Source organism: Lissotriton helveticus, chromosome 1_1 (assembly GCF_964261635.1).
Source record: "Lissotriton helveticus chromosome 1_1, aLisHel1.1, whole genome shotgun sequence".
Classification (NCBI taxonomy): Eukaryota; Metazoa; Chordata; class Amphibia; order Caudata; family Salamandridae; genus Lissotriton; species Lissotriton helveticus.
The window spans coordinates 2,015,875,194-2,015,900,591 of NC_136057.1; the positions used below are offsets into that span (position 1 = coordinate 2,015,875,194).

The 25,398-nt window shown below is 45.2% G+C and overlaps 1 protein-coding gene across 3 annotated transcripts in view; it reads left to right on the top strand.

The window, feature by feature from the left end:
- The first annotated feature begins 1,479 nt into the window (after positions 1 to 1,479).
- The window catches only part of LOC144755616 (uricase-like), a 256,599-nt gene continuing 232,680 nt past the window's right edge, over positions 1,480 to 25,398 (top strand). For 2 of the 3 annotated variants that reach the window (XR_013594943.1, XM_078644737.1), the window contains exon 1: positions 1,480 to 1,663. Coding sequence is in view for 2 of the 3 variants with exons in the window: in XM_078644737.1 (XP_078500863.1) it covers positions 1,634 to 1,663 (30 nt within the window). In the remaining variant the exon portion in view is untranslated. Of the gene's footprint in view, positions 1,664 to 9,433; positions 9,501 to 25,398 lie in introns of all 3 variants that reach the window. The other variant, XM_078644749.1, reaches the window with a different exon arrangement.

Consider the following 25,398-nt stretch of genomic DNA (forward strand, 5'->3'; position numbering starts at 1 on the left):
TGCTGGAGAAAAAACTAAGGGGAGGTTGGAAAGTGTAATTTCTATAAGATATATCACAAAACACCCATATCCGGCTCTATCAGGTATGCAGTACACTACGACTCAAACAATAACTAACAATGATACATGAAATTTATAAAAATACGAAAGTTTTAATATAGGCCTCCCAATTGGGTCACATTCTAAAACATAATTCAGACATTTATTAAAAATAACATTCAGGATAGCAACAAATGTAAAAAATACAGTCAAAAAACGTTTAAAAGGTCGACGCGGCGTTTCGGTGTCACTTTATCTTGGCACCTTCATCAGGACATTAAGTCATTTAACTTTGTATCTGTATTTTGGGTTGAGGAAGCTTTTCAATTGCTATCCACTTTGAAGCGAGATTAATCAAAGATTGTGCCCGGTTCTTTATTAGTCCGGTTTTCTGATGCGCACAGAATAACTCTTAGTGATGGAGTTTGTTTTTTGTAAATATGCACGGAGAAACCACCGTTGGGGATCGATGTAGATTATTCAAAAGCTGTAGTAATCAGCTCACTTGTGAATGTCCTTTGTATATTATTATTAAATGCAGATAGGACGGAATGCTCCCGCTGGTCAGGATTGGGATCAACCGTCAATTGATTGATGGCTTAGCTCCTGTGGTCGGCCTCCCTGTTTCTCCGTGCTGCCTCCTTCATTTCATTTCGAAGTGAGTTATTGTTTGAGTCGTAGTGTACTGCATACCTGATAGAGCCGGATATGGGTGTTTTGTGATATATCTTATAGAAATTACCCTTTCACTGTAGTGCCACTGTCAGGGAATGGTGGTTGCAGCTGTGCAATTGCAGTCCGACCGCCAACATTTTAATTGAGTGGTCGGAGTGCCGGTGCGGCGGTGCCTGGACCCCAACCGCCGTGCCTCCGTGAGTCTAGCGGTCCTCGGCCTGCCAGACTCGTAGTTAGGCACTTACTATTAACCCACTGCATTTGTTATAGTTCTCCTTTTGTGTCCATTACACTATAGTGACTGTTGACAACAATGCGTAACTCGCACTCAGAATATACGGGCCCACTCTCATGAGTGCTCTTAGTATGGATGGATGGACGGGCAGATGGATGGACAGGCATTTTTTGCCCAGGATCTAGTCTCAAGTTTACAATGGTATCTAAGTTATATGTAATTCCAGGGCACTGCTGTGCATCGTTATCGCACTGTGCTCTGGTTGTCTGCAAAAACATTTTAACCCAGATGAACCCAGAGCAATGCTCACATGAACTCGAGTCCTTAAATTATGTTTGGATAGTGTGCGATGGGCTTACCTCCAACCTCATCCCGCGAGCGTATTTTCATTGGATTCTACTGGCAACAAAATAACGATTTCTGTTAATAAACAGCAACACTGCTTCAAAGCTATTTTGCAAGATCGAATGTGTCCCAAGGCTAGGTGTACGCCCTCCTCGTTCCTCCCACATCTAAAAGTCAAAGTGAGCATTTGTAAAAGAAATAGAACAGCGATTGGCTGCAAGTTATAGTTAAATATTTCTCTTTCAGCTACATTTTTGTCTTCCATGCCAATGTGAGGTTGTCATCAGGTGTTTAAAGCCGTCGCTGTGCTCTTTACTCAAATATATTCCAACTCTCAATATGGCTCAGTTGTACGCGGGATCTAAGAAGGTGAGATTTTGTTTTATTATGAATAATTGATACATAGCTGCTTAGAAATGAGCCTTTTTTTAAAAACACACTAATGCAAATGCCGTCTCTTTCTTATGTCTAGCTCATATTATGTTATTCAGCTGCAAATGTTTATTCGGGGTATGAGTTTTATTTCGACTCATAGCGATTTAAAAGTTCTGTAAGCCCGAACCGTCCCCACCCCCCATGTGGCTTTACAGTGTGAAATAAAAAAAAAGGTAAATGGCGTGTCAATGCAGTACGTGGGTTTGGTTGTGGCCTTTGCGAAGAAAGTGTTACATTTTAATCCGAATTTAACCCACCAGGCAATCCGTTTACAATGTTTTTGCTCTTTCACAGGTATATCTGTTTATAAACTGGATTTACCGTGCCCTCTGGTCGTTGTACACATGGATTTTAAACTGCTGTTCATTGTAAATGAATAATTTATTTTGGCAGCTATGTCAAAATAATAATATCCTGTTTGAAGAACGAAATAATGGAGCATGGTTAGTGAATAAGATCAGAGAATCAGATTTTACAGGTTTGCATTGATATCAGATGTAGCTTCGTGTCGCTATCGTTATCTAGTTGAAAGGAAGAAAATGGTTTATTGTTAAAACATGTGTGACAATTAGTTATTGATCATCTTCATTTTTTCTGTCCATATCAGAATCTGAGGGGCATATTTATGAGGGCCTGGTGTCATGCTTGCACCATGCAACGTGGTACATGCATGACGCAAAGCCCAAAGTCATTTTTATGAAGCCACGCAAAGCCACTTTTTGTGGCTTTGAATGGCTTCATAAATATGAAGTAATGCAAAGCAGTGCAAATTGTTGCATTTCATTACTCCGGGTAAAGGAGGTGTTCAATGGATGTTGTTGTCTGTGTCCCCATAAAAATTCCATAGTTTTTGACGCATTTCCAGATTTAACAAACCTGGTAAACCTGGGAATGTGCCAAATATATATGGTTCCCAACCATATATAGCCAGGAGAACTCTTCTTATTTCTCCTAGTTTTTTCCTCTTTCTGTGTGTGCTGGATTGATTTTGTGCAGCAAGGTGCTCCTTCCTGCACAAAAACAATCCTGCATGCAACACAGGCAACACCTTTCACCAAGGTGCCAGGGTGCCTGAGTTGGTGACAGGCTGCCAAACAGCACCAGTGCAGGGGGAAAGGACAGGAATGGGTCATATTGGATAAATACGGTGCTTTATTGCTCTTTCCATCTGAGGCAGGGCAGCACGGTAACCTTTTGTTCGTTTTCATTTGAAAAGCTTTATTTCGGTACATTGATCATAAAAGCATCACAAAGGTTAAAAACCATATATCATTATCACAGGAATTAACAACATTAGTACAATTTTGCATCCAGTCGCCATAAAGCAAACAGTTAGAATAAAGTGCAAGTGCGTATGGTCAATACTTATGCACAGGGAGAAAAATTAAGAACATTGCTAAAAGCCACAATGGGTAATAAAATAATTTTTTTAAAACAAGAGGAAATGCTCTCTTTTCTTTTTAAAAAAAATACAGTTAAAAATTAGTTACCGTAGGTCATTTAAAAAGTATTAGTGAATCTGAGCAGACCGTGTACTATATTCAGTCACTACGCGGACGGCTCCAAAAACTTCCTCCTCATACACAACATTGAGAATAAAAAACGGGAAACAGAATAGACTATTGGGAGGTGGAGCTCAGTTTTCAATATTCTATAAGCTTCACTAAAGTGTCTTGTGCCCATGTTCTTACAAATTTGTACGAGCCAGCGTCTTCTTAACGACCTATAGGAGTCACACTGGAAAAGAACATGTACCTCAGTTTCGTGCACTAAACCACATGCAGGACATTCAATCATAACCTGCCCCCCCCATTTTTTAACAGACGATCGTAGGGGGAGGCACCCATACCTGAACTGGAGAAACCTTTTGTGCAGCAGCACAATTCTGGTAAATATGCCCCTATGTGTACAGAGCCAGGTACTTGGATGACTCCCTGTGCACCCCCGTACTTTAGAGAACCACATGAAGGGGTATATTTGCTAAGATTTTACACTGTGTTTGCAACTAAAAGTGACCCAACTCAATGTAAATGTACAGGAATTTATATAGCGCAAATCACCAAGCGGTTTCTAAGCGCTTGCTTAGGGAACCCGTCCTGGTATTCCCCTGTGAGATAACCCTGGCAGGGTATCCGCAAGGTGAAAGCCAGGCATCCCGCCGCGAGGGGCCGTTGTGGAGATTAAGCAAGCTATTGCCCAGAGTCGCAGAGTGTGAACCCGTGAATCGAGTAGGCACCAGAGCGAGAATTGTCGAGTCCATGGACATTTTAGGACTCAAGACCCTGCCGAGCCGGGAATTGAACCCTGGTCCCAGGCTGACCTCTGCTTCCAGGTCTGCCTCCTCTAACCAGTGAGCCACACTTCTCCAATGTATTTACTTTCCGGAACAAAACCTGTTTTGCTCTGGAAAATCACTTGAAAGGAACGCAAAGCAGGGGGCGTTCCATGGGTGGTGCATGAACATCCCAATGCAACTACCAAAGGTTTTTGATGCAAAACCTTATTTACTTATAAAAGTAGACAGGGTTTTGTGGCAAAAAAACTGGAAACATTCCAATTGACGCTATGAATGAGAAATACTTTCATTTCTCCTTTCTTTTCCGACTTGGCATGTGCGCTGCGCTGTACAGCACAGATACAAGTGGGAAAAGTTTTAAAGTTGGTCTAAGTATAGTATTTTGTACTGGAAGGCTATCCTTCCAGTACAAAACTTATGCTAGATTCACTATGGTGCAAAGGTGTGTCTGCGTGTTGGACTTGGCCCTTTTGGCAGGTTTACCCCTAAACTTTTTTCCTTAAGTTCTGACATGGTGTTGGTGGTTTTAGGCCTCTGGATACTTTAGCACTGTGGTCCAGTGTAAAGTGTGTGCGCTCTCTGTGTGCCTTTGGTAAGGTTGGCCTGCCCTCCCATAGAAATGCATTGGGTATTCCCTGACTAAGTGTGTCAGTAGTAATTCCTGAATGGGAGGAGCAGCGTGGTCGAATTTAGTATGTATAAAATTGTGAGAATAAATGTTGCGCAATGGCATGCACAGATTTATTACGACTGTTGGTGAAATGCCACTTTTAGAAGTTGGCATTTCTGTGTGCTATGTGTCTGCCTGCCTGATGTGAATTGCATGTCTGGCTTGTGAGGAGCGACAGGGGCTGGGAGGTGTGTGTGGCTCCAGGAGGGGCAGGGTGAGTCAGCACTGGACTGAATAGGACATCTGGGCTGGGAGTAGTGCGAGGGAGAATCCCCTGACTCTGAATAGGATGGTGCCTCCCCTACTGAAGGATGGCTCTGGCCCCTGTGATGCATCTGATTACCTATCCCCCACCTGACAAAAGGGAAGAGGGGCTTGCAAAAAAAGTGCTCCAATTCCCCCCTGAACCAGTTGCATCTGGTTCCCCAAGCCCTGCGCTACAGACAAAGGGAATGCTGAATATAAATATAAGGTCTGTGACCCCATGAAAATGTTCTCTTCTGGTGCTGTTGCTGAACCTGCAGGGGCATGCAGCTGCTGGGGCCCAGGAGATATAGCCATGAGGGCTTGCCTCCCTGGGCCCTGTATTGTCCCCTTGAACCCTAAAGGAACTTTTGCTGGACTTACTCTAGGATCTTTGCTGCCTCTAGCGCCTCGTGAGCGTTATGCTTTATTTCCCCCAGAGAAGAAGCACGAGGCTTCTGCCGCGCTGAGCTGCTCATCTTGATGGAGGGAATTCGGGAGTGAGGGATTCCCTCATGATGCCCCCAGTGGCGGGTGCGCACCCCGCTTATTTTGATATTTAAATAGTGGGTGCCCACCCAACACGGCCGCTTTATGTTTAATATTAATGCAGGTGCCCACCCAGCATTATCTGCCTTTGGGGGTGCCCACCCCACACTTTTGCTAAAGGAATCACCATCGCCGGCCCGAGCAGGAAGTCAGGCAACGTAGCGCATGACATGGGGCGGTACTCCCGCATTGTGAGGGAAGTCCGGCCCCACGTCCAGAGAAGAAGCCTGCGGTCGGGCGGCGCTTCCGTGAGCTAAATCCCGGGTCCCAGGAAGGGGCCGGGTGAAGTGCAGAGAGAATCCTGGCGGGAGCCCACTATGCGCTGGACGGCATCCGGGAGCAGAGTAGGAATGAGGAGGCTTCTCCCCAGCTGTGAGCCCGGTGAGTAAGGGATGGCTGGGGGGAGCAGGATCGAGGCACAGTATCGGTGCCACTTTCCTGAGCAACCCCCACCTGATAGGGGGCCGCTCCAACATTGGGGGCCATTTCTGTTTACTAAGAGTCCCGGAGTGGGACTCAGACGGCAAGTGTAGTGTCCACGCCATTTTCCCTACGATGGGGGCCAATTTGATTTAAAAGCCCCGTGGGGGCCAGAGGACACCATTGTGCCAGGCATCCTCACCAAGATGATCACACTTGCTCCGCTTGACAGTGGGCAACTGCAACGATGGGGGCAAGAGTATGTAAAAGTCCCAGTGAGGCCCGATGGCACAGTGGTGCCAGGGCCACTTTTCCTGATTCACAGCTGCGCTGCACCAGCACGGGCAGCTGCAACACTTTGTGCACATTCTTTCAGAGGGCACATTGAGTGCCCAGGCCTACAATTCTTCACAACTGCATGGCAAGTAGCGTCAGCTGCAACGTTTAGGCCACAGTTCTTTAGGGGCATTATTGTGAATGAGATAGGAGTGAGATGCACTCCTCTGCCCCAGCGCAATGGCGCACTTTGGATTCCGCTGCCTTGGCAGCAGCCCTGACATTCTGGACAGAGGGCATCTGAGCCCTAGAGAAGGCCCGTTGTGAGGTTTGTAGGACACCAGGACCTAATGTGATTTATGTGATGTTAGGAAATGTGATTCTCTACTATGATTCATGCCTCTAAATGTGATTGAGTATGGGATTATTTACTTAATGTGATTATGCTTGTGAGGTTATTTCCTACTGTGAGTTTTACCCCTAATGTGAGTTATGCTTAGTTTAGGGTCTAATGCTTTTAGACTTATGAGATGATTGCATAATGTGTTTATGCTGGGAGGTTGGCGCAGAATGTAATTCACGCCTAAATGTGATACTATGCATAATATGGTTTATGTTACAGGATGATGCTGAGTACAGTGTCCACCAGTGATTACTGGCAGTGTTCTACGTTTATGATATGTCCTACATTTACTAAGTTCACTTTGTGATGGTTCTGACAGTGGTTCAGTTGGCCCTGTCAGGTGTACATAATTCCTTGTAGATATTACCTAGTGCCAGGTGGCACAATGTGGATGATGTGATTACTATTCTAATGTGGTATGAGAATACAAAGGCTATTTTTAATATAACCTTGTGTGGGGTTCCTTTTGTGGTGTGCCTGGTATGTTGTTGCTGTGTGCGTGAGCAAACGCTTTACACATGGCCTCCGAGGTAGGACTGACTGCTCGTGCCAAGCTACCAAGAGGGTGAGCAGGGGTTATCTTTGGTGTGCAACTCTGTTGCCCCGACTAGAGTGGTGGTTTTGCCTGGTTTTGGCGCAAACCTTAGCCAACCAGAGATCCCATTTCTAACACTGTTGCACACAGAAGAACATTTGTGTAAGAGTGCTAGGGAGAGGGAAAGAGAGTGCCATATTTTTGTAAATATGGCGCTCTACTGCTCTCTCCTTCACACATGGCTCAGCATTTGTGTCTGCTGCACTGCGATGCGTGATAATCTAGTAAATTCAGAGCGGAAACATGCTATCCATATTTACTTATCCAGGGATAATAAATGTAAGCGTCCTTTCTGAGATCATGTTTAGCAGATTAACAGTAAGCATTAATAAGTTAAAATTCCTCGTTCTAGGAACTGAAAACATTTACAAAGTTACATGAGTAATGAGTATGAGGAATGTACAAAAGCTAACCGTCCACTCTTAAACCCAGTTACGCTCACAATACTGTTGTAATAGGCAAGGGTACCTTCTACAGCAGGGGTGGGGAGTTTGCATTCTAGTGCAGTGATGCCCTTGAAAGCTTGGGAATGCCCACAATCACAAAGGTTTGTCGGTAGTCATAAGTTATTTTTAATGCATTCACAATCTAAAATTGGTCTTACTCCCGCTAAAGACAGGAGCTGAACTCTTTTCTGGGTGAAATAGAAAAGGGGTACCGCGTAGTTGGTGAGATTTTAAGAAAAGGCCTGTCTGCAGGGAGAATGTGCAATCTTGCATATGCTGATTTAGAAATATCTACATTGTGTAATACCTGTACTTTGCTAATAAAATGTATTGATCTCCGTGTAATAATTTACCATTTGAAAGTCATCTAAGCAGAACATGTTCACTTTTGAGTGAAACTGAAGCGAGAAGGAGATATTGTTCAATTCCTGACTACACACTGTGTGACTCAATGACTGGGAATCCTGGGACCAAGCCCTCCTTTCCCCACCTGACTAAATTGTATTACCCTGGGCAAATCACTTTGTTGCACTGTGCCTCATTTTCTTTGACTGACAAATTTGGAAGATATATCAGTTCAGTGTGAGAATAAGACAACCACAACATTTTCATTCCAAAATAGCCATACGTACTTTGTTATTAAGTAGATTTCATCACACTCTAGAGTGTATCTTGGGGATGTCTTCTGGCTACATCATCTGGGAAACATAATGTTTCTAGAAAATCTTTGTGTGTTTATTTTTAGCATGTATTCCCTTTAATTAGTGCTACCCAGTGCCATGTGTTGTGAGTGGAATCCCCCCTACATGGGGAGTAGGGTGTACCCCTGCCCTGAGTGCCTGACTGCATGTGAATCTGGTATCCTTACTTTTATTTTGACCACAGTGTCACTCTAATCTAGCATAAGGGCAGCTGCCTAGGCCTGTACCTGACAACGTGATGTCTCAACCTGTCCTGTGGACTGAAGGGGCAGACTAAGCATGCCTTCAGAGAAGACAGCAGACAAACATCCCTGCCATGGGTGCCTCACATAAAGCGTTCATGGTAGCTTATCCTGTTTTATTAATGTACTGCAACTAGAACTTTTTTCTATGTGTCTGTGAGAGTACGGTCTACTGACTCCAGTCATGTAAAGGACTGCTGTTATGGGAAGATCCATAATCTTTCACTGAAGCCAGTGGGATCCATTTTGAATGCCCCTGGCTTAACATGACACAAAACAGAGGATGAGGATAGCTTCCCAGACACTAAGTGTATTGCCTGCATTCCTCTGCTGGAGGCTGGAGATCTAGACATTGAAATAAGGAGGATGGAGACAAGTCTAAGAGTTCCATGAAGATTTTATTAGCATCGAGCTGCTGATTAGTTTTTCCAAATATCAGGATTCAGGCTAGGTGACAAGCGCACGGGGGCTGAAGGAACTGGAGAATGGGCCAGTGGAAGCTTAGCCAGGCCAGAACAATAGACCAATTACTTTCAGTGAACTCACACACACTAACCTTCTGGATTGAGGTCATTTCTAAGTTAAGAGAAGTAGAGTCCTATTGAAACTTCTGGGGCTTCCGTTCTGTGCCTGTTTTTATAATCTCAGTCCCCTCAATTCCAGTTAACCTCTACATTGCCTTGTTCTGTTGGTTTTGTGGTCTCTTGACCCATTTGTCAGTAGAGTCTTCCTGGTCTGTATTCAGCAACATTTTGGGACCTTTGTCTGAGTCCTGGTAGGCTCCAATCTCGGCATATCATCCATTGTTGGAACTTGAGACTCGGCTGGTATTAAGTACTGATCTTATGCTCTCTGCTTTACAGCTGGTCAGATCTACCTAACATCAAGACTGAGAGGTGCCATCTCATGAAACAGATGAATCCAAGGAAAGTAGGATTCAGTGCCAGTTTTTCTCATTCACTCCCTTTTCTTGTTTCTCCCCCGATTTCATATGTTGCTCTAAAAGTAATCTTTATTGTTAGTGTGCATTCTTTCCATTGTTCATTCGAAACAATCCTTACCATGAGATGGGTCGCAGTGTAAAGTTGTTTGACCTAGCTAATAATTTAGAGTATAAAGGGAATCAAGAAGTCTTTTTTCTTTTCTACCATCGAGTTTTTATATATGAATTTTAAGAGTGATTCTTTCTATGTCTATTTATAGTCTTGAGAAAGAGGACATTCCTTGAAACATGTGTTGGCTGTTTGTGTACTGTTACTTTTGGAACAACATATGAACATTTGGTGGGATCGATAATTTCCTATGAATCAGATGTTCGAGACTTCCCTTAGGATATTATGAACTCTTTGACGCACCATTAGGGTTCTGGTACAGAAGGAATAAGGTGTAGGACTATTGATCCTTTTTACCTGGCAGGAAGATATAAAATTGCAAAATGTGACATCTGAACACTGCCATTTTGTGGATGGTACGGGTGAGGGGAGAGACTGGTGTTTCTGCTGTTCAAGGTAAGAAAATTTCTATGACACACCTGCTCTTGTTTCTGTCCCTGATAACTACTCCTGGCAGGACTATGACAGCCGGATGCAGAGATCTCAAGCGTCATTGTGTTCATGTTGATGGTACTCCTACTAGAAGCCATGTCCAATACTACTTGCTTAGGGAAGCATTACTTTACACAAAGCCTGTGTCTAGAGAGCAGCCTGGAAGGAATACTTGAAAGAGAACCCCCCAAACTAGTTCTAAAATTAAGACAGTGGATCCCTATCCCCTGTCTGAGAAATATATAGTAAAGTTAGGTCCAAATCACCACACTTTGTTACAGTTCTAAGTTCTTCTTGACCAAGGAAGGGAGTGCCTCAAGAAGACTGTGTTACAAGGGCAGATGTCTGCCTGACAGTCAGTCTTCCAGAGGTGAGGGGATACCGTTTGAACTCTGCACTTCTTGCTGATGGAGTTGATGATCCGCCTAGTGCCTTCGAGCTTTTTGGCCTGCTGAGGGAGGTAAGAAATGTGTACAGCACTGCAGGAGGAAAGAATTCCCATGAGGAGAAGTTCATCATTGTCTCAATATGAGAGCGCACAGGGAAAATTGACTACATTATACAGCAAAGGTAGTGAAAACGTGAAACATAAGTAGGGCTCTCAGTCTTTCTGATCAATTCCTGCTGAGAAGTGCCACAAAGATTTCATCAAAACATATTTCGCTGCATCCGCTGATAACCTCTGGGAGCTGCAAGATTATGCTGCCACTGTCAACGCCAGAGGGTAAGAAGACATGCCACCACAAGTGGAACCCGGGTGGGCTGGGAGCACAGAATACTAAAATGGACAGGTTTCACCGGTCATACGTCATAAAAGTGCAAATGAGTTGTTCAAAACACTTAACCACCATATCACACTCTTTTACAGAAATGCCATGAGAAAATGACCTGTTTACTTCATCTGTCATTAAACCCATGCACAATGATGTCAATAAAGTCCCTAGTCTGACAGGTATCTTTTCCTCATTGCTGAGAACTGGTCAAATTCCACTCATTCCACTCATTCTAAAAAAAAAGACCTTCATCCAAATAAGCTCTCCTATAGCATCCCCATCACTTGCCTTCCCTTCTAAGTCAAACTTCTAGAAATGACTGTAGTTAGCCAGCCTCAAGAGCACATTGAGTTGATAATCTCTTTAAACCGTACCAATCTGAGTTTCATTCTTGCTATACTATAGAGTGTCACCATTCAGGAGGTAGATGACATTTTCTATCAATCACTGATGAAGGTGAAACATGTATCTTGGTGCTACTTGAGCTATCAGTGACCTTTGAAGGTATTGACGAGGTTGCATCATAAGAGCCCATGACATTAACATTGTCTCCTGCATGATGACTCACAGATCATCCTCTTTGTCACAGATGAGAAAAATACCACCCGTACTAACTTCCCCTCCTGCATAACCATGTGGCCAACTGGATGAGGAAGAACTGCCTAAACCCCAACAGGGACAAAACAGAGATTCTGATCTTTGAAAACAAGAGCTCCCCCAGGGACTCATCCAGGTAGCCAGCAGAACTAGGACACACGTGCCACCCACCCTCAGAGATCACGCCAGAAACCTTGGCATCACCAGAGATGACAAACTCACTATGAATAAACGGGTTAAAGCTGTGACGGCACCTTGCTGCCTCATTCTCAGATTACTTTCAAATGGCTCCCCATGTATACAAGACGCACTGTCACACAGGCCCTCATAGTCAGCAGACTTGACTAAGGCTACGCGCTCTAAGTTGGAACCTCCAACCAGCTCACACAAAGACTCCAGACCATCTAAAACACTGCTGCCAGACTAATCCTTGACATCGCCAGAAGTACTCACATCACCCCCTACCTCACAGAGCTACAGTGGCTAACCTTCTAGAAATTATGCCCATTTAACCTGCTTGCCTGCCACTACGAAGCCCTCCACAACATGGACCAGCATACCTCAACAACCAACTTCAACCCTTCCATCCATCCAGATAGGTACTATCAGCCTCTCACCCTCGCACGCATCCCCGGTATCTGCAGGAGTAAGTCAAGAGGTTGCTCCTTCACTTCCATCGCCTCCAAGACCTTGAATGAACTTCCTCGACACATCAGGAGACCCCCTTGCTACTCGACCTCTGCAAAAAATGTAAGATTTGGCTGTTCAACTAGAAGCTTCACCTGGCCTGTAGGAAGGGGGATATCTGACTATGGTTACCCCCAACTTTTTGCCTAGTGTTTTGCTGGCTTTTGACTTAGTTGGCCTGGGATCCTGCTGTTCAGAACCCCAGGCTTCCTGCTCTCTCTGTTAAAATGGACTCCATGTACCTTAGGTGCATTTACCAATTGGTACTGGGCCACCTTATCAGTCCCTGTACCCAGGGCATAGGTGTACCCAGGGCCTACCAGGGGCTGAAGCATGTATTATGCCACCCCTGGCTGGCCATCTAAACAGACACAACTGGCTGCACGACAGCTGGGGCAAGCTGGTGTAATCACCCTTTGCTGTAGATATAGTATACCTATATCTAACCCTGAAATGGACACATATATTCCTATCAGTCACTCCTATGGCAGGCCTTATCGATCCTGAAGGCAGAATGCTTGGAATTATGTCAGATGGTGCTCTGGCATGAGCTGAGCCCGTTTGCAGCTTGCGGAACCAAGTACTAATAGCTGTTCCATGATAACGCTATACCATATACTCTTAAGTGCATTATAATCCTCGCGGTTAAATGCTAACTTTGGTATACCATTATCAAAACATGTCGAATAAGGTGTCATACGAATTGGAATACTACCCCCTCGCCAATTCTGGCAACAGGGGTAGCATTCCACCCTTCTAGAGGGACACAACATGTATGTAACTGTGAACCCCGGTTAAAGTTAACTCGAGCCTTGGCATCACAAAATGGATGCCACCACCACAGACACAAGTCTGACCTCCTGCTGCTGGGAGTCCTTCCAGCGAGGGAGGCTTGGACAAAGGGTTTCTTGCCTTGGGAGGTGCTAGCACCACCCCAGACAGGATTTTGTGTATTGGGTAGGACAGGCCTGAAAGGAATTAGACATGCCCGGGGCACACAAGGTGTCCTGTGCATACACCGGTTAAAACCAGTTGCTGGGGCATCCCAGCCCCAGCTCTGGCGGGAAACCAGACAAAGGATAGGGGGTGTAGCCACCCCCCTTCCTGGTCCCACCCAGGGGAGGGACCTAGTCAGTAGTGCAGCCCCCTTTAGGAGAATAAAGGTAGGAGCTGGTCCCATTCCAAATTAGATTATCCTGAACAATTCTACAAGAAGAATGTCCGGACTTCGACGTTCTGCTCCACAGAAGACTGAAGAATCTCCCTTGTGGGCAAGGAGTGTCCACCCTGCAACTGCAGGCACCATCAAGCGTCCAGCGGCTTCACTTTGTCGTCTTCCCTCGAGGATCCAGACTTCAGAGCCCGACGAGACCCGGATTCCTAGACCTCTCTGACCTCAACTCACATCTGTAGCAAAGCTGAGACCCGTGGGTGCGACGAGACACGTGGGACCAGCCATCTTGAATGAACCTGCACTTCGCTTCCAGCACAACACCCGAGGTAAACTCGACCAAGTGCTTTGGGGATTGAGAGGCCCCAGTCCCGAGCAGCCCCTGCACCGAAGATCAGCTCTCCAGCATCCACGAGATCTGCGTGGGGCCCTTCTGCTTGTTTGCTGTTCGACGCGTTGTCTGGTCACTTGCCGGATGGCTAGTGGCCTCCTAGACGACGAACCTTTGAATCTTTGCTGCTGGTCTGGTTGCTCCAGACTGGCCCTTGCTCCCTTCCAAAAGAGGGGCACCCCGGACTCTCCTAGTCCGCACCAGACGCTTTCTTCACTCACCGCGTGGGTTGCCTTTGCCAAGGCCTGTTGACGCGGATTCCGGATCCAACACCGCCGACAGCGAGAACCTGCGTGGGACAGCTCGTGCCTCCATCCTGGTCATCGAAGACACCTCCTGGTCCACGTGGCTGCATAGTCAAGCGTCCACTCTTCACCTGATCGCCACGACGACATCTGGTTCCTTCCTGGTTCCAGTCCAGTCACTGGCTAGTGACTTTTTCACCTTGTCCCCTCTGCTTTCAGGTCCTCTTCTTCACCGATCCACCCTTGGATTGCACCGGACATCTTCCTCCTGGTCGCCTGCAGCATCTTTTCTTCCAGGCTCCATAGACTTCAACGCGAGAACCCGACACACTTTGACACCTATGCACCCGCAGCCCGTGGGTGAGGTAACGAGAGCATTTCGGTGCTCAAGGGTAGTTTAACTGTCCTAGTGTCCAGTTCCACAGTCGTTATAGTCCTACCTAGTCAGGATTGTCCGTACTCACCTTTTACTCGAACTGTACTGTCCATAGACGTTGTTACGCATCTCGCGTGTGAGTTCACACTCTGCACACGCGTTCCGTGGGCCTCCTATTACTTACCTAGTGTTAGTGTAGCGTGGTCCCAACGATCCTACATCCTCTGGACAGCTCCATTCTTACTATCGACTTTCACATTCCACTTACTTAGTATATGGTTTGTCGTGCCCCTAAGGCACCATTGTAATTTTGTGCAACTTATCGTATTTATCTTAAGAGATTGTCATGTGCTTAGCCCTCTGACCTCATAAAGAGTTCAGAGGTGTTTGTTATTAATAAATATACTGTTTATTTTCATAACAACCTGTGTGGTGTCCTTTCATCTGGTATTCAAGGGGTTATATTGTGGTAAAACAGCTGGCTTCACATGCCAAAAGAGTTTAGCCTAAGACTGCTTTGTCCATGCTACCATTAGGATAGCTGGTCTATAAGGTTGACTTACAACCAATCACCATAAGGGTTGTTTGGACTGATACAAGGTGATCACTAGAACTAGTGAGCATCATATATCAGGCCAACTTCTCACATTGGTGTGCAGTGGTTGGGATTTGAGCTTGCTGTTGTTTTTACCAAAATATAATCTTGAACTATAAGTTGAAAGATCACATATGGTACTATAGGTACATATAACAAGCTTAGAAATACTCTGAGTTCTACTGAACCAGCTGTTGTAGTAGAAAGGGCCTAGCACACCCTGACTACAACTCTTAGCAAGGGATCAGTAGGAAAACCCATAGTGTAGGTAAGTGCATCACTTGCACCTCACTAGAAAGCATATTTACCCATGGAGAGTCTTCAGAGACTCCCCTAGTGGTTAGTGACCCTCCACAGGTCCTTTCCAGATATGCAGCTCTCAGTTTCCAGGAGATGATACAATTGTGTACCTCCAGGAAATTGAAACAGGGTTCCAACCGTACCACTCCTTTTCTGTTAGGTCTCTTAGAGACATATGATGCCAGAAGAGCTGCTAACACAGACCCCTCTAATCCAGATAGGAGCATGCCCCCCTTAGAAGGTACTCGTGGTGATCCAGACCTCCCTGAGACAGAGAATGTAGCTGAGGAAGAGGAGGAGGAGGAATCATCTGGGGATGAGGAAGACAAAGGTCCTGTAGTAGTCAGCAGACTCACCAGGACCAACTTAGACTTACTTATGGATAGTACTAGGGGACCCCCAGTGCTGTCCATGAGCAGGCCTAACCTTGGGGTCAGAAGAGATAGATCTCATTCTAGGGGCTCCAATAGATCTGTGCACTCTCATGCATCTGCTCAGAGGAGAATGACTTCCCCTCAGAGGAGAGAGCATGAAGCAAAGATGAGGGAAGCTAATCTGAGGATCCAGAGGGAAGAACTTGCCCTTGCCAAAGAAAAGCTTGCCTTTGCTAGAGAGCAACAGTTGAGTGGGGTAGTCCCCACTGGTGGCAGAAATATCCCTAGGGATAGAGAAAGAGGTTTTGATACTAGAAACCTGAGAAAAATAGTGCCCTCCTATAAGACAGGAGATGATATCCACAAGTGGATAACTGCTCTGGAGAGGGCCTGCAAAGTACAGCAGGTACCCCAGAGTCAGTGGGCAGCTATATTGTGGCTCTCCTTTGAAGGTAAAGGTAGAGATAAGCTCCTCACTGTTAGAGATGAGGGTGCTAATGATTACCAAGTCTTGAAAACTGCACTGATTGATGGGTTTGGCTTAACAACTGAACAGTACAGGTTAATGTTCAGAGACACCCAGAAAACTCAGGCTCAAGATTGGACTGACTTTGTTGATTGTGCCACTAAGGCTTTGGAAGGCTGGTTACTGGGAAGTAAAGTTACTGATTACACAGGATTGTACAATCTCATAATGAAAGAGCAAATCTTACTTAACTGTCAAAACCAGCTTTTGCACCAGCACCTGGTAGTCTCTGATCTGACCTCTCCACAAGAATTGGGTAAGAGGGCAGACAAATGGGTCAGAACCAGGATTAGGCCTAAGAATCAGGGTGGTGACCAAAAGAAAGAGACTACCAAGCCTCAAGAGAAAAGTGGGGATAAATCTACAGAGAAGACTTCCCCAGGGCCCCAAAACTCCAAGAATGGGGGTGGGTCTCAAGACACTTCCTCTCCCCAGAAGAAACCTTATTTCCATACCTGCAAACAGGTAGGCCATTGGGAAACTGACAGCAGTTGCCCAAGGGCTAACAATAAGGAGAACATACCCCCAAGTAATACTCCCAAGCATCCTGTTACTACTAGTAGTAATCCCCCAGGTGGTGGGAGTGCCCCCAAGAATGTGGGTGGGTTTACTTTGGGAGTTCCTGGGGACTCTGGCCTAACCAGGTCCCCTAACTCAGATACTCTTGTCTGTGAGAATGGCATGGGGTTTGCCAACTTCACTGATTGTCCCAACACTTTGGGCAAGTACAGACAGGAGCCCCTCATCAATGGTCTGAAAGTTGAGGCCTATAGAGACACAGGGGCTAGCATCACCATGGTGACTGAGAGCCTAGTCCCCTCAAGGCAACTTACACCTGGTGCCACATACCAGGTGACAAACATTGATGGAGTGCAGAAAAATCATCCCATGGCAGTGGTAAGTCTCATCTGGGGAGGTGTCACTGGCCCCAAGAGAGTGGCAGTGTCATCAAACTTGCCTGTAGATTGCCTACTGGGGAATGATTTAGAGATCTCAGCCTGGGCTGAGGTAGAACAAGAAACCCATTCTAAAATGGTAAATCTTCCTGAACAGGTTAGGAGGGCTGTGCCAGTCTCAGCCCTATCTCAAGTAGATTCCTTCCCTGAAAAGGTTAGCAGGGCTGTGATGGTAACAGCCCATACCCGAACTGAGTCCCTTCCTGAAAAGGTTGGTGGGGTTGTGATGGCCACAGCCCAAACTCAGACTGATAATAGTGTTGTGAAGCCTGAGACTATGGATCACTCCACTAAAACAGAGAGCATTGAGGAGGAAGATAAATCTCCCTCCCACCAGACTTTAGGAAAGGATCAGCCTCCTCAGGGAACTGATCTTACCCCTTGTGAAGAAACTGCCCCAGAGGTAGTCAGGCCTAGCCTGGCAGAGCCCCTGATGTCAGTGGACCCTTCCAAGGTGGGACCCAGTCTGGAGCAGGTAACCTGCCCCTCTCTACCCTGCCTCAGTCAGTCCAGGCCTGTGGAGGTCAGGGAGGCCAGTGGTGGACCCCAAAGGGCCCCCTGTCCAAAAGAACTCCCTAATCAGCAGATTAAGGGCACTGAAGCTAGTAGTCCTAGCCAAGTGAAAATAAAACAAACTCCTGAGGGATCCCCCTTAAAATTAGTTAGGGACCTCCCACAGATGGACACTGTTGGGCACAGCCAAACCTGGGACCTAAGGGCCCCAGACCTGACCTGTCCCTCCAGTAAGCCAAACAGAGGGACCCAGCCTCCAGCTTTAGGTAGCCAGAGGTTGACCCTGAGAGCTCAACACAACTCAGTAGTGGAAAGAAAGGCATATATGGTGGATGATGATTGGAGGAAGTTGAGCCCAACAGTAGTGGAGCCTCACTTCAGTACTCCATCTCAGCACCAGCCTTTTACTTTGCCAAGACACACCACAGGTAGATATTCCCTATGGTGGAGACTCTCAGATACCCTTAGGGTGAGGGGTTGCTTAGTGGACCATGAGATAGGGGGTAACCATGGCAGTGCATGCACCTCCTCATATGGCCACTCAGGCAATATAGGCTTACCTGGTCAAGGATAGCCTTATCTCCTTTCGTTTGGGGGGGGGGGGGTTATGTAAGAAGGTGGATATCTGACTATGGTTACCCCCAACTTTTTGCCTAGTGTTTTGCTGGTTTTTGACTTAGTTGGCCTGTGATCCTGCTGTTCAGGACCCCAGGCTTCCTGCTCTCTCTGTTAAAATGGACTCCATGTACCTTAGGTGCATTTACCAATTGGTACTGGGCCACCTTATCAGTCCCTGTACCCAGGGCATAGGTGTACCCAGGGCCTACCAGGGGCTGAAGCATGTATTATGCCACCCCTGACTGGCCATCTAAACAGACACAACTGGCTGCACGACAGCTGGGGCAAGCTGGTGTAATCACCCTTTGCTGTAGATATAGTATACTTATATCTAACCCTAAAATGGACACATATATTCCTATCAGTCACTCCTTTGGCAGGCCTTATCGATCCTGAAGGCAGAGTGCTTGGAATTATGTCAGATGGTGCTCTGGCATGAGCTGAGCCCGTTTGCAGCTTGCGGAACCAAGTCCTAATAGCTGTTCCATGATAACGCTATACCATATACTCTTAAGTGCATTATAATCCTCGCGGTTAAATGCTAACTTTGGTATACCATTATCAAAACATGTCGAATAAGGTGTCATACGAATTGGAATACTACCCCCTCGCCAATTCTGGCAACAGGGGTAGCATTCCACCCTTCTAGAGGGACACGACATGTATGTAACTGTGAACCCCGGTTAAAGTTAACTTGAGCCTTGGCATCACAAAATGGATGCCACCACCTCAGACACAAGTCTGACCTCCTGCTGTTGGGAGTCCTTCCAGCGAGGGAGGCTTGGACAAAGGGTTTCCTGCCTTGGGAGGTGCTAGCACCACCCCAGACAGGATTTTGTGTATTGGGTAGGACAGGCCTGAAAGGAATGAGACATGCCCGGGGCACACAAGGTGTCCTGTGCATACACCGGTTCAAACCAGTTGCTGGGGCATCCCAGCCCCAGCCCTGGCGGGAAACCGGACAAAGGATAGGGGGTGTAGCCACCCCCCTTCCTGGTCCCACCCAGGGGAGGGACCTAGTCAGTAGTGCAGCCCCCTTTAGGAGAATAAAGGTAGGAGCTGGTCCCATTCCAAATTAGATTATCCTGAACAATTCTACAAGAAGAAACTCTGTACTTCGACGTTCTGCTCCACAGAAGACTGAAGAATCTCCCTTGTGGGCAAGGAGTGTCCACCCTGCAACTGCAGGCACCATCAAGCGTCCAGCGGCTTCACTTTGTAGTCTTCCCTCGAGGATCCAGACTTCAGAGCCCGACGAGACCCGGATTCCCAGACCTCTCTGACCTCAACTCACATCTGCAGAAAAGCTGAGACCCGTGGGTTCGACGAGACACGTGGGAACGGCCATCTTGAACGAACCTGCACTTCGCTTCCAGCACGACTCCCGAGGTAAACTCGACCAAGTGCTTTGGGGATTGAGAGGCCCCAGTCCCGAGCAGCCCCTGCACGGAAGATCAGCCCTCCAGCATTCACGAGATCTGCGTGGGACCCTTCTGCTTGTTTGCTGCTCGACGCGTTGTCTGGTCACTTGCCGGCTGGCTAGTGGCCTCCTAGACGACGAACTTTTGAATCTTTGCTGCTGGTCTGGTTGCTCCAGACTGGCCCTTGCTCCCTTCCAAAAGAGGGGCCCCCCGGACTCTCCTAGTCCGCACCAGATGCTTTCTTCACTCACCGCGTGGGTTGCCTTTGCCAAGGCCTGTTGATGCCGATTCCGGATCCAACACCGCCGACAGCGAGAGCCTGCGTGGGACAGCTCGTGCCTCCATCCTGGTCATCGAAGACACCTCCTGGTCCACCTGGCTGCAGAATCAAGCGTCCACTCTTCACCTGATCGCGACAACGACATCTGGTTCCTTCCTGGTTCCAATCCAGTCACTGGCTAGAGACTTTGAACATTGTCCCCTCTGCTTTCAGGTCCTCTTCTTCACTGATCCACCCTTGGATCGCACTGGACATCTTCCTCCTGGTCGCCTGCAGCATCTTTTCTTCCAGGCTCCATAGACTTCAACGCGAGAACCCGAAACACTTTGACACCTATGCACCCGCAGCCCGTGGGTGAGGTAACGAGAGCATTTCGGTGCTCAAGGGTAGTTTAACTGTCCTAGTGTCCAGTTCCACAGTCGTTTTAGCCCTACCTAGTCAGGATTGTCCGTACTCACCTTTTACTCGAACTGTACTGTCCATAGACGTTGTTACGCATCTCGCGTGTGAGTTCACACTCTGCACACGCGTTCCGTGGGCCTCCTATTACTTATCTAGTGTTAGTGTAGCGTGGTCCCAATGATCCTACAGCCTCTGGACAGCTCCATTCTTACTATCGACTTGCACATTCCACTTACTTAGTATATGGTTTGTCGTGCCCCTAGGGCACCATTGTAATTTTGTGCAACTTATCGTATTTTTCTTAAGAGATTGTCATGTTCTTAGCCTTCTGACCTCATAAAGAGTTCAGAGGTGTTTGTTATTAATAAATATACTGTTTATTTTCATAACAACCTGTGTGGTGTCCTTTTATCTGGTATTCAAGGGGTTATATTGTGGTAAAAAAGCTGGCTTCACATGCCAAAAGAGTTTAGCCTAAGACTGCTTTGTCCATGCTACCATTAGGATAGCTGGTCTATAAGGTTGACTTACAACCAATCACCATAAGGGTTGTTTGGACTGATACAAGGTGATCACTAGAACTAGTGAGCATCATATATCAGGCCAACTTCTCGCATGGCCTATCTTCCTGCTCCAGCACCTGGATAACCTCACTTGTGATAAGTTGCACCATACAAATCAACCTAGAATAACATAACAGTCTCACTTAGAATTCTTGAATCACAGATGAGTATCACTGATGCTACTAAATAAGATATAGAAATTGAATTTTCAGTTCTCCACCAAGTCCAGTTCTCTTCATGGGTGTAAAGGGATTTAAACTCACTCCAATGATATTCAACCTGCACATGGAGCCACTGGGAGTAATACTCAACCAATAAGACATTGTTCTAGACTGATGATTTATCTCATAAGCTCATAAAAGCACATCTTTTTTATTAACTTAAGGAAAAAAGTTTAGTTTTAATAATACATAAGCATACAAATAAATGTATTCCTTGAAAAATATTACACATTAACATACTGTTCTCTAATTGATTAGTTATAGCATTTACCATTTAAGCTACTTTGAAAATGTAATTACCAAAACAAAAATTGTTAACATTTCAGAAATACACCAGTATGAAGTTTTCCTTTATTAAGCATTTATTTCTTAGTTAGTATGACCTCAAATATAAAATAAGTTGAGCTCATTCTTTGGGAAATTCAAAATTCATCAATTTGTATAAACTTGTTATACACACAACCCTGATGTATTATACATTTAGAAATAGGAAAAAAGTTCAGACAAATATGATGGGTTAAGGTTTCCTATTGCTTTTCCCAAAGGTGAAATAAGATTACAATTTGCATTGTGCACGGATCTTCCATCTATGCAAAAGTGCTTGCAAGGGAAGCTGACCTAGTCTATTTAGATTAGGCGGTATATTTAACAAGATTTTACACAATATTTGCATCACCAAAGTGCTGGAAATCAACTCAAATTAACGTTTCTCCAAATTAAATGCCAAGGGAACTGAATTTCATTAAAGACAAGAAGGCTAACAGTATGCATTATTCTTTTAATGCCAGTCCACACTGCCACTCCATACAGCACAGGCAAGACTTTTTACATCATAAAGAAAACATTCTCAAACAGAACATCCATTACATATATCAAGTCCATGCACACAACAAGCTGCCTCTTTTGAAAGCAAAACTTGATCCCTCCTTCATGGACACACAACTTTCTGCAATAATCAAATTTTGGGTAAAATAAGGTGTCAGACAATGTTTTCGTTCTCCTAATAATCTCAACAATTACCCCAAAGGCATTGGATTCGTATACTCTGTTACTTGCCCCCAAAGCTTTAACACCTGACACTTGACAACAGGAAATTAGACAAAGTAAGGAAGCAAGCTTCATAGAAAGTTTATTCAGGCCCAAATAGATATCACCAGGCTAAGAGGAAATCATACTTAGAACTAAATGTACTTGTCATAGGGTGTCATGCCTAGATCTTAGGGATCTCCTTAACAAGACAGACCAGACATTTTTCCCATGCTCCTGCCATTGTCTAGATTGTGTCCTGCAGAAACTGCAGACCTTTAGCAGTTTGTCGTGCTATAGCTAAGGCCTCTATCAAACTGTTAGTCCAGAAAATTACCACTTCAACTATAGGAGCTTTCCCAGGATCCAAATCCCTTTCCAAGCACCAACATACCCACCTTTATATATTCCTTTATACCTATGGCAGGTCCCTTAAGCCCAGGACTCCTCAAGAAGTTATTCAGCTCTTCTGGAAAGGCCTGCCACTTCGTTAGATCAGCTGATATTCTCCATCAAGAAGGCTCAAAGTGTGTCAGAATCAGAGGATGTTCCTCTTCAGCTGTGTCTCTTAATGGATCTTCTAAGGCAGGAAGAAAAAAGGGAATGCCCCAAGCTAACTCCAAGGTAGTTGGAAACCATGCCTGTGATACCCAAAATGGAGTTATCAGGACAAGGGATCATCTCTCTAGCCTCACCTTCTCAAGAACCCTCTGAATTATTGTGAATGGCGGGAATACTTAAGTGTTGATCCCCTTCCAGATTTGAAGGAAGACATTCACCTCTAGACCACCGAGGTCCGCTATCCAACTGAGGTACCATAAAATAACAAAGCTTTGGTTCAGGTAGGTAGCTTTATTGGTACGCTTCATACAACATCCATGGCCCAGAACGACAGTTGGGCTTAGGGCGCTTACAATAGAATCTTCGCAGTGTTCTAGGAAGAGTAGATGCATAAGGAGGAGGAGGGGGAAAGGAAGGAACCAAAGTGGAAGTAAAAAGGGAAAAGGTAAATTACAACACATCTCTTCCTTAAGGGACAATAGCATACATAGTGACATTCACCAAACTACAAGTATGAACCCAAAAATTAAACCATACTATAATTATTGTGCCATACGGTTTTTTACATTGGTTCCTAAGAAACCTTTTTTCCAGTACAGTATTAGGTCTGTCAATTACCTGTGTTCCATGTTCTACAGAAGATCCTTGTACATCTATGCTGTTGTCTCTTACATCTCTGTCATAACTCCACACTTGTCCGTCATCAAGACGTACAACATTTTTGAATACTTTACTTATTCTCTTCTTCTCAGAAAACTTTGAAGAGCCAGAATGAACAGCGCTTGGCAATGTTATTCTTACCACGTCTCCTTCTTTTCAATTCTTATTCTTTTCTGATACTTTACTGTTATACCTGTTGACATATTTCCTATGATGTTCTCGGATCTTCTCACTTATCTTACTTCGGACTACCTCGCCAACATTGTTACCAACTAGCCACAGGAGACTTAACTTAGTGCCAGGTTCTCTTCCTTTGAGAGCTTTGAAAGGTGACACTTTGGTGACTGAGCGAGGGGTTACCAAATAAGACCAGATCATTTCGTCTAACTCTTTCTTGATGTTTGTTCCTCTATAAACATTTTATTGGATACAATCTTTAATCATACGGTTTACTCGTTCCACTAAGCCATTGGCATTTGGGCAATACAGGGCGGATTGCAGGTGTTTTACTGTAAAAGCTATTTCATTAGTAATGAAGTGAATTGAACCCCGTTGTCTGTTATTAAGATCTTGGGCACTCCCTCACTTCTGAATACATCTTGAAGGAAAGAAATAACCGTGCTGGTGATTATATTCTCTACAATTTTGATGACTACCCATTTAGAATGGTAATCTACTAAAGTCAATAAAACCTTCCTCCTAGTCCTTTGGCATCAATAGGACCAATAACACCCAAAGCCAACTTGTTCCAAGGGACCTTTGGCTTGATGTTCTTTTCAATCATGGAGTTCATGCCTGGCCACCAATAATGTAGTCTTGTTTTGCTCTTAGTTAAACTACGCCCCAAATAGAATTCATGAGCCAAGGCTACAATCTTTTCTCGTAAGTTCTCAGGCGGAAGAAGTTTGTTACCTCTATATAAGTTGTTATCATGTATGTACAGTTCATTTCTCACCTCCCAAAATCCTCTGATGTTACTATTTAATTCAGAACCTCCATTAGGCCATCCCATAAAGATGAATTCTTTCACACTTTCAACTGCGTACTGTATACCTTCAGTAATGGCTGCTACCACAAATTCGTCAATATCTTTTTTCCCCCATTCATTTTCTGGCAGGAGCAATCTAGACAGAAATCTGCCGCATGGTTACTAGGCCCTGGAATATACACACTCCAAAAATGGTACCCCTCCAGACCAAGGAATCACTTAGATATTCTGGGTATAGTTCTTTCAATGTTATTTACAGAAACACATTTACTAGGGTTTTGTGGTCCGTTTTTAGAATAAAAGGGATACCCCATAGGAACACCAGGAAATGCTTAACAGCCCAATCGCATGCCAATGCATCTCTTTCTATCACTGAATATCGTACTGCTGCTTCAGACAAGGATCTCAACGCAAATGCCACAATTCTCTCCTCCCCATCCACTACTTGACTCAGCGTAGCCCCTATACCCTTTGTGCTGGCATCAGTAGTGAGTATGGTACGTTTACAAGTGTCAAATTGTCCTAGAAAAGGTGCATTTACAATAAAGTTCTTCAGTTTATTAAATGCATTAGTAAATTCCATGCTCCAGACAAATTTCAATTTTTTTTAAAAAGATTTCGTAATGGATAGGTAATGTCAGTTAAGTTTTTTACAAACTTGGAATAGTATTCTAACAATCCAAGAAAATACTTTACTTCGTCCTTTGTGGTGGGTACTGGTGCTCACTTGATTGCTTCTACCAAATCAATCTTTGGATTGATCCCTTCTCTGGAAATCACATGTCCTAAGTAAGCGACAGATTGTACCCCTACTTGACATTTTTTACTTTTCAAGGTTAATCCAGCATCTTTTAGCTTGTTCAAAACTAACCTGAATGTCTCATTATGTTCCTTTTCATTTTTTCCAAAAATCAGCAAATCATCCTGGAAGCACAACACTCGATTAGCTCCTTCCAGTATTTTTTGCATTGCCCTCCGGAACACCGCGGCTGGAGAGGCAAGACCGAATGGCATCCTACGAAATCTCAATGCACCAAACA